Source organism: Eutrigla gurnardus (genome assembly GCF_963514095.1).
Source record: "Eutrigla gurnardus genome assembly, chromosome: 15".
NCBI classification, from domain to species: domain Eukaryota; kingdom Metazoa; phylum Chordata; class Actinopteri; order Perciformes; family Triglidae; genus Eutrigla; species Eutrigla gurnardus.
The window spans coordinates 22,086,455-22,096,825 of NC_139938.1; the positions used below are offsets into that span (position 1 = coordinate 22,086,455).

Sequence of the window (10,371 nt, forward strand, 5' to 3'; positions counted from 1 at the left end):
TATTATTATTATTATTATTATTATTATTATTATTATTATTATTATTATTATCATTATTGTTATTGTTATTATTATTATTATCATTATTGTTATTATTATTATTATTATCATCATTATCATTATTGTTATTATTATCATTATTGTTGTTATTATTATTATTATTATTATTATTATTATTATTATTATTATAATGTAGTAATACGAGAAGCTTTTGATTCTTTGATCCTTAGTCTGCAGTCACATGACTCTTATCTTTTGGAAACATCAGAAGATTCAAGGTTAATTAATATCTATCAAATATATATATATATATATATATATATATATATATATATATATATATACACATAATTTAGTGATTATTAATAACTGGTGCTTTGTTGGGAAGGTACGTCATTATTGTTGATTGGATATAATTACATTTAGGGCTAGTAATACGTTTGTCTCGCTTATATATGACCTAATTTATCAGAAGAAGGTTATTTTACTATTTATTTTAAATTAATCCGCTGTGTCCCGGATCAGACCGTTTCATTGATCAGCAGCTGATGATTGATGAAACATTGATCTTTCGCTCCCGATGTTTTTTGTTTCTTGTGAAGAGGAACACCTCCTGACGCTCTGACACGATCACCCAATCAGAGACGGCGCTCTGCCTCGTTTCATATGAGTGACACAACATTCAGCCAACGGCGTTGCGCCTGCGCAGCTGGCAGCGTTATGGGGGCGGGGCCAGGCCCAGCTCTGCAGCACAGCGGAAGAAAATGGCGGCCGTGGCTGCAGAGCCAGGAGCTGCGGCGGGTCCGACAACAACAATAACCGCGGCGACGGACGACAAGCGCTTCGCAGAACCGGGCCCGGTAGGCCCGGGACCCCCCGGAGCCTCGCTGGAGACAGACGGACCGCGGGAATGCGGTCCGTCTGTAGACCTGGAGGACCGTGGAGACGCGGAGGAGCGCCGCCATGTCAGGCCGGAGTCCGCGGCGGGAAAAGCGTTTTCTGATAACACCGTTAATGATGAACTGATCAACAACTTCCCAGTGGACCTGGTCGGCGTGGACCGGTTCTCTCTCGGACTACCGGCGGATCCGGAGGGCGGCGGGAACGTGTCGGTGCAGGCGGTGTACCCCAGCATCCTGGCGGACCCGCAGCCCTCCGCCGTCTTCCTGCACTCCTTCCCGGATCCGCCGCCCGTCACCGAGGCCGGACTGTCCCTGGCAGAGCCGGCGGAACCGACCACCAACGAGACGACGGACCGGGCCGAGACGGCGAGTCGGGACCGAGGCTACCGAGCCCCGGTCCAGCCGGAGTTGCGGCCCGGCCCCGCGGAGGACGCCATGTTGGACGGTACCGCTGACCGGTTGTCGGTCTTGGACCGCCTGGACCCGGAGTCGGGGTACGGTCCAACCTTAGCGGGGCCCGATGAGTTGGGCAGCGGCCTGCAGGACTCCTCTCCGCCCTGCCGGTCCCCGAAGAGACCTCTGCTGACGGACCCTATGAAGCAGGAAAATCCCCCCGGGGATGACGTCCCCCGGTCGGAGCCCAGACCTGAGCCCGGTCTCGGTCCTCTGCCGCTCGCCTCTGCGCAGGATCTGAGTCCCGGGTCCGAAGTACGGGTCTCCCTGGACCACGTCATTGATGACGCGCTGGTGGTGTCCTTCCGGCTGGGCGAGAAGGTTTTCTCAGGGGTCCTGATGGACGTTTCAAAAAGGTAAAACTCCAGGAGACCATGATCCTCTAGACCAGACCGGATACTTTTAATCTGATGTATTGATTAGTTTTATATCAATCAATTAAAAAAGCAGGAGACCATGATCCTCTAGACCAGACCGGATACTTTTAATCGAATGTATTGATTAGTTTTATATCAATCAATTAAAACGGCATTAAAATGAGTTTTATGCAGTATTTTACACCAGACCAGTAAAATAATGAATATTTAAATGAAATCTGATAACCATTAACTGTTTAAGTGATGAATGTTCTGTTTTATATCCCTCGATCAATCCATCAAACCTTTTTTTTGTTGATTAGATCCACCTCTTGATTAGATCCACCTCTTGATTAGATCCACCTCTCAACCAAATGTCAGTTTTTCCAATGAAGCTTTGAATGTCCATCATAATATGACACATGTTTTTTAGTCATTCTTTATTATAGTCTTTCTTTATTAATACATCTCTTTATTAAGTGAAAATATAGTTTTGAAAGTCTAAACAAATATACATAGATGTACTTTATTTAACCCAAACTGGGAAATGATTTAAATATAATAGAAGCAGAATATCTTCCTTTGATCAAATCATGTTGGAATCCATCTTGGAAATGGTTTCATCGATATTTTTATATGAATGGAGCGTAACACTTTAGATTATGTTATATTTTATAGTGTCTCTTATATATTTTTTAGTGTAAATTTCTATTCCAGTACTTTTTCTCTTTTTTATTACATGTTTATTGTATGCAGCATACACAACCAAGACAAATTCCTTGCAAGTGAAAACTTACTTTGGCAATAAACCTGATTCTGATTCTGACATATTAGCCATGAACTAGTTAGCATGCATATTAGTAGCATATTGGCTGTTTTTAAGCCATTATAAATCACTTACTAGTGCCTTATTCTGCATGATCATATTCTGCAACTACTCGGCCATAAACCTCTGTGAGAGTTTTCCATCAATCATTTCCTAATCACTGCTTATTGATGGTGAGTTAGGGAGTTGTTGTAAACCACTTAATAAGAATAAGCTAATACTATACTACCACTATAATACTATACTACTAGCTAAGACACTAGTTCATGGTTAATATGTGTTGCCTAATCTAAAGTGTTACCGAATGGAGTTCTGTGAAATGTTTGGAGACACATCAAACAGCCACCGAATATATTCTATCAACATATAATTCTCATATAATCTAACATATAATATATAATCTACCAACAGAATAATACTCATATCTGACACACAAAAGCAACCTTAAACATGAGTATGAATATGAGTGTTATGAATTAATTCTTAATTCTTCAGAACCAGTGGAACCAGCAGCAGATGTTTCCATCAACAACTCATTTAACTGGATGTTGGATTAATGCGTTACTGTTTGACTGATTGCCAACAACAATGTAGCATTTAAAAGGCTATTTGTCTCCCACCACGACGTGACCTCACTTCCTGCCGACGTGAGAGAACAATGAGAATATGTTTAAATGAATGTTGTCTCGTAGCTCAGACAGAACCACGTTAGCGTGGCGTTTGGAACCACGTTTGCGTGGCGTTTGGAACCACGTCAGTGTGGCGTTTGGAACCACGTTAGTGTGGCGTTTGGAACCACGTTAGTGTGGCGTTTGGAACCACCTTAGCGTGGCGTTTGGACCCACGTTAGCTTGGCGACCACGAACCACCTGTCTGTTGGCGATGTTCACAAATTAATAATGATGATAATTCTGCTGGTGAAGCAGAACAGATTATTAGTTTGAAGGTCAGAGATCAGGTTCTCAGTGTTGAGTCTCTAAGGTTCTCATCCTGTGTGTGTGTATGTGTGTTCAGGTTCGGACCTTACGGGATCCCCACCACAGTATTTCCCCGACGGGACCACCAGAGTCGACCTCCGATGTCTTCGTTGTCGCCGCTCGCTGATGCCGTCAACCCGTCCACCAATCAGGGCGATGTCACTTTGAGCCCCGTCCCCCCTCCCCATCCTCACTCTTGGACCTCCAAACCGCCGCCACTGTTCCAGGAGGGGGCGCCATACCCCCCTCCTCTGTTTATTAGAGACACCTACAACCAGGCCTTACCTCAGCCACTGCCGCGCAAGATCAAGCGGCCGAAGCGCCGCTACCGATGCGAGGAGCCAACCTCCATCATGAACGCCATCAAGCTCCGCCCCCGCCAGGTGCTCTGCGATAAGTGCAAAGGTGTGGTGGCATCAGGCGGGCATCGGGAGTCCCGGCGGGGCCCTGGAGATCTGAGGAGTGAGGAGGTGTCACGGCGGCGGCGACCAGCTGAGGGACCGATCTCCTCGGAGGTCAAACGGCTGAGAAGTGACGACAAGGGAGGACGTCCTGCCACAGACAGACGCTCATCATCCTCATCCTCGACATCATCTCGCCGTGTCCTGAGGGGCGTGGCTTCATCCTCACCATCATCTGCCTCTAGCCGCATGTGTCTGAACTCTAAGAAGGTTCTGGTCAAAGCTCCGGCGGTCGACTGCTCCAAAGCCCGTCAGGTTCTCAAGAAGCTAGCGGGGAGTTCACCGCCACCACCACATCGCCGACCCAAAGACCAGAATCGGAACCAGGATCAGACCCAGAACCAGGACCACACCAAGGCTGTGACCCGAGCAGCCACCCTCCAGAACCACAACCAGAAGGTGCACTTCACTCGCCGCCTGCAGCACCTCAGCGGCACCACCGTTGGCTTGAGCGCCCATGCGGCGCTTCCTCCCAGAATGCGCCTCAAACCCCAAAGGTATCGTACAGACGATAGCCAGGCCCCCTCCTCCCCACCCCCACCCAAACACAATGCTCGCGCATCTCCTCCTAAACCTGCTTTAAGCCCCACCCCCATGTCGAATGCAGAACCTCCCCCTCCCTCAGCCACAGCTCCCCCAACGCCTCCCTCTTTTGTTGCTGTGGAGACGCAGGAGGTCTGTTCCCCTGGGGAGGAGGAGCGGGAGGGGCAGGTGGAGGGAGGAGAGGATGGGCAGGAAGTGGAGCCTCCTCCCCCCTGCTCCTCCACCTCCTCCTCTTTGGACTCCTCCCACTCAGAAAGCAGCTCCACAGAGACCTTTGACCCCCCTCCTCCTGGAGACCCGCCCTCTTCCTCTCCCTCCTCCTCTGACTCCGCCCCCCTTCCCTCCTCCTTGTCAGAGCATCGGTGTCCCTCCACTTCCTCTCCCCCCCCTCCCCCCAGAGCAGATGGCGAGGAGATGCCGGCCGGTGGCGCGGAGGAGGAGGAGGAAGAGGGAGGTGAATTAAAGAGGCGTCGTAAGTCTTCCACTTCCTCCTCCTCCTCCTCGTCTTCCTCGTCGTCCGTCTTCTCTAAGCTGGTTTCCAAGGTTGCGCTCCCCGACGGTCGGACAGTGTGCGTCGGCGACATTGTCTGGGCGAAGATCTACGGCTTCCCCTGGTGGCCGGCTCGGGTGCTCTGCATCACGGTGTCACGGCGTGGCGACACGGGGCTGCAGGTGCGGCAGGAGGCGAGGGTCTCCTGGTTCGGCTCCCCCACCACCTCCTTCCTGCCTCTCACCCAGCTGTCTCCCTTCCTGGAGAGCTTCCAGTCCCGCTTCGACAGGAAGAGGAAGGGGCCGTACCGCCGCGCCATTGCCGAGGCTGCCAGCGCCGCCAAACAGCTGACGCCTGAAGTCCGGGCGCTGCTCACACAGTTCGAGACGTAGCATCAGCTGCTGCTAACCTCCCCTCCGGCCCCACCCTCTGAACAAATGCCCCGCCCCTTAAAAAGAAACGGGAGGAGCTTGTTACCCCCCTCCTCAGACTGAGACTGATGCAAACAGATGGACAATGTTCACGTTTCTGTGTCCTGTTCTGTTCTTCCTGTTCTGAGAGGGGCGGGGCTTCTTCAGCGTTCAGGTGTTCACACTACGAGCAACAAGCGGCTACATAGAAGTGTTGAAGTGATGTCATTGAGTAGCAGTGAGGACAGGAAGAGAGTCTGTCACTTTAGAGAGAACAGGAAGTGGGAGGAGACAGCGGAGCAGTGATGGTGAAACCAAGACCTCTGATTGGTTGGCGCTTCTGATTTGCTGCCACATTCCGCTCACAGTTCATTACATCATGTTGCAACTTTATTTGTCACTTGTAGTGTGAACATCAGTCAGTCGCACCGCCACGTCCAACCCGGTGATGTCATAGTGTTGTCATCAAACTACAGCTGCTGTAATCCACTTAAATTGGAAGTGGATTATTCTGAATCCATGTTCCCGACTACTGGTCTAAGCATGACCCAGTACATCTTCTCGGGAAAACACTGATGTTGCTATGGCAACGCTGCATGCCGGCGTGCTGCTGTGACGTCAGCTGTGTTCATGCTGGTTTATGTTGGAGATTGTGAGTCCAGTATCTTGGAACCTGAGTCCAATGGATCGGATCATGTGATCCAGGCAGGGAGGCTCTCTCTCCTGGTGCATTGTGGTACATTTAGGACTTTTGTGTTGTTGGTTTTCTTTCACAAGAAAACAAAATCCTGAAGCTTCAGTCGGTGTTTCCCCGACAGTGTTCTCTGCGTGGTGGTCCAGTCCAGTGGGACTCCCATCAGTACTAGCAAGACCAGAACCAACAATTATCTATTAACAAATCATGAATCATCAGCAGGAGCCTCCGGTCTGCTCAGTCCGTCTGCCGGGCTCCCGATCGCCCTGTGACTCCACGTTTGCCTCTGACCATCGTGAGCCGGTCTGACCAGACCTGAAACCATTCTGGGGGAAACACTGCAGCCTGTTGATTGGCTCACAATTATGTCACACGTCAACATAAATATTAATTGATAAATCCGTAACGTCATATCCTTGGTGGTCCGGCAGTGGTAAAAAAAAAAACCCCGCTGTGACGAGTCATTTCTTGGTGTGCTGGTTCTCAAGGGTTCTCCAGGTTCTGATGAGGACCCTGAAACAGGTCTTCAGTCCACTAAAATTAAATCTGTGAAACATTAAGGAGCGCAAACAGGGTCCAGATCAAGGTCATGTCTGAGGGAGAAGCTCATATGTTCACTTTCTCTGAGTGGTGACCGTAGTCCAGGATGAGATCAGGGCCCCGTAGTCCAGGATGAGATCGGGTCTCGGTAATCCTGTATCAGATCGGGTCCCTGTAGTTCTGTATCAGATAAGGTCCCGTAGTCCAGGATGGGATTGAGTCTGGAATCAGTTACCTGTAGCCCTGTGTGGGATCTGATCCGTGATACTTTGAAGCTCAGAGATGTTTTCTGCAGACAGATGTCTCACTTGTTCTGGGTTTGAGACCCTCCGGTGATCCACGTTAGACTGACAGGGAGGACAGGAGGCTATTCTCTCTGGTGATGAAGATGAAGAAGAGTTTTTGTAGTCTCAGCTGTGACTCTGTTTCCCGTCTGTCTGCAGGTCAGAGATCCTGAACTGAAAATAAAAAAAAAACATTCTGTGTATGTTTCTTTTCTCATGTTTTAAATCTATTAAAAAAACTGTCAAACTTCTCTTTGAATCGTCGTCATTTGAACTGTCCTTCTTCTGTGGTGTTTTACTGTAGGAGTCATAGTGGTGCCTTGCTCGGCAGACATCAGTCAGCGTATCTCACCTGCAAACAGATGTTTGGTCAACGGGTCTCCAGAGCTGATTCTACAAAAACCTCATGCATGTCTTCAGTCTGTAGACCGGTTCACAAGTCCACTTTAATAATGAAAAAGATTAATCGGTTGATTTAATGAGAATAAAATGTTTGATAACCAGAGTAGGTAAATCCCAGTAAGTCATACTGGAGGATGAAGTCAGGTACTGGTTAAATACTGGAATGTACATGATGTGTATGCAAACCTGTATGAGCTTAATCCTGATAGGGTGTTGATGTCATAAACTGGAGGATGACCTTTGACATCTCAGGCTCTCTGTGATCCTGCTGTAGACCCTTTTACAGTGATGTCATGAATCTTTGACCTCGCGTCATCTTCATTGTGGTTTCGTCTCAGACCTCCAGACCAGTAGAACCCTTAAACATGTTCCTATGTCAGAATCTCAAGTTCTCCAGAACTCGGACTGGTGTTTCACTTTGACCGGGGACCGTGTTAGATGGTGACTTTGAGCTCGTAGTAATGGTTGGCGTAGAGAAAACACACCTACATGTTCCGTTGACGGCTGATTCACCAGTTACCACGGTCACTGGTTACCATGGTTCAGCCCGAATGCCGGCGGTGCTCCGAGTCCACGTCCTGGTGCTTGACTAGTCCACATAAACCCAGAAGATGTAACGTCTCGCTGTGTAACTTTACACAACAAATGTTGCAAAACAAAAGTTAATATGCGGATGTTAATATGAACGTATTGTCCCCGTCACTGATACAAATCCATCTGTTTCGGTTCATTCACCATCAAAGAACATCAAGCTGTTAAACACCACGTCCATCATCTTTGTTTACTGCATTATACATACATTCTTTTATAGATTATTATTATTATTATATATATGAAGATTCTTAGCTGAATATGTATGAACATATTTACATATTTAACCCTGTAAACTTTTTTACATGAACATATTTAATAACCATTAAGAAACTAAACCAACAGTGACACATCTCTCTAGTGACATCATCAGTGACACATCTCTCAGTGACATTATCAGAGGCACCTCTCTCTCTCTCTCTTTCTCTCTCTGGTGAACTCATCAGTGACACCTGTCTCTCTCTCTCTCTCTCTCTCTCTGCAGCACGACTCTGAAGAGCTGCTGACGTTGAGAATCCTGCGCCATGATTGGCTGAGACGCTACAGAGTCCGAGCAACTGATGATTAATCACATGGACTTAAATAGTCAGTCATCAATAATAATATAAGTGAAGAGTTTATATTTATAAAGAGTTGCTGAGTCTTTCCATGGATGGTTTGGATCCATGACATTGCCTTTTAATTTGTGTCGTCCAATCATCAGTCAGACTATTAATCAATCAAAGTCACTGATCAATCAGCTCCGAGATGAAAGTTTTTTTTTAGCCAACAGACAGAGACCTACATGTGATCCTTGATTTCCTTGGAAATGTGGGTGGTGTGATGTCACATGTGTTGATCTGCAGGAGGCAGCAGAGTCGCAGCTTAAATTTACAAACATTACTGCTGCACTTGGAATAATAAAGTTCCAAGACATCAGAACAGGCTAGCTTAGCATAAAGACTGGTAGCAGAGGGAAAATGTTAGCCTAGCTTAGGACAGAGACTGGAAGCAGTGGGAAACTGTTTGCATAGCTTAGCACAAAGACCGGCAGCAGAGGTAAACTGTTAGCCGAGCTTAGCATAAAGACTGACAGCAGAGGTAAACTGTTAGCTTAGCACAAAGACTGGCAGCAGAGGTAAACTTTTAGCTTAGCTTAGCACAAAGACTGGCAGAAAGGGGAAACTGTTAGCCTATCTTAGCACAAAGACCGGCAGCAGAGGGAAACTGTTAGCTTAGCTTAGCACAAAGACTGGCAGCAGAGAGAAACTGTTAGCCTACCTTAGCACAATGACAGGCAGCAGAGGGAAACTGTTAGCCTAGCAGCAGAGGTTAAAAAACTTGAATTAAATAAAACCGTAACTTATCATCACACACAGTAAATAAAGAATGAAAATATTTCTTAAAGAATTTGATTCAGACACATAAACCCAGGTTCAGAATCAAACAATCAACATCAGCAGGTCCAACAGAGACCAGGATTCAGGTTAGACCGTATCGGTGATCAACATTCAGCAATTTGAACAGATGAACGAAACATTTTAATGATAAATAACGTGATGGTTAACAAAACACTAGAACCAGGTCCCACGCATTCCAGGTCCCACATAGTCCATGCATGCAGTGTAGGTCCTGCTCAGTCCAGCTCTCACAGAGACCATGTCCTGCAGAGTTCAGTTCCCACACTGTCCAGGTCCCATGTAGTGCAGGCCTCACCCAGTCCAGGACCAGCAGATTTCACGTCCTACACAGTCCAGGTCTGGCAGAGTCCAGGTCTCACACCGTCGGTTTAAACTGGTCATCTGAAGGTTATTTTAAGATTTAAATCATCCGTCCACAAAACATTTTTTAATATTAAAATTATGCAACTATGTGAAGACAAACGACAAATATATAATTATTGTTATTGTAATGTATATAAAGTACTGATGATTAATGCAATAAAATGGCTGCATGTGTGAAACCAATTTGATTGTTTTATTGATCAGTGATCAAAATGAATTTCAGAATAAAAAAAGTTCAGATTTTATTTATTTACAGAGACAAAATATTTCTGTGTAACCACAACCAGAACCCATCACTTGGACCACAACCAGAACCCATCACCTGGACCACAACCAGAACCCATCACCTGGACCACAACCAGAACCCATCACCTGGACCACAACCAGAATCCAGCACCTGGACCACAACCATGATCCTTCACTTGGACCACTACCAGAATCCACCTTGACCACAATCAGAATCCATCACCAGGACCACAATCAGAATCCATCACCTGGACCACTACCAGAATCCATCCCCTGGACCACTCCCAGAATCCAACACCTGGACCACAATCAGAATCAGAATCTGGACCACTACATGTAACCACCATCTGAGCGTTCCTCCAGTGAAACCAGTGAGATTGGTACGTTCCTCCAGTGTTTCTATAAACCAGCTGGTAAATGTCATTTGTAAACA

The 10,371-nt window shown here is 46.9% G+C and overlaps 2 protein-coding genes across 2 annotated transcripts in view; both read left to right on the forward strand.

The window, feature by feature from the left end:
* Positions 1-10,371, forward strand: part of ttc1 (tetratricopeptide repeat domain 1) — a 37,723-nt gene that overhangs the window by 21,554 nt on the left and 5,798 nt on the right. The gene's annotated exons all lie outside the window — the stretch shown is intronic.
* On the forward strand, positions 765-7,187 carry pwwp2a (PWWP domain containing 2A; the record flags this gene model as incomplete). Its single annotated transcript, XM_084029742.1, has 2 exons — positions 765-1,711; positions 3,552-7,187. The coding sequence occupies 2 exons, from the start codon at positions 765-767 to the stop codon at positions 5,398-5,400; spliced, it is 2,796 nt and encodes a 931-aa protein (XP_083885868.1). The 3' UTR covers positions 5,401-7,187.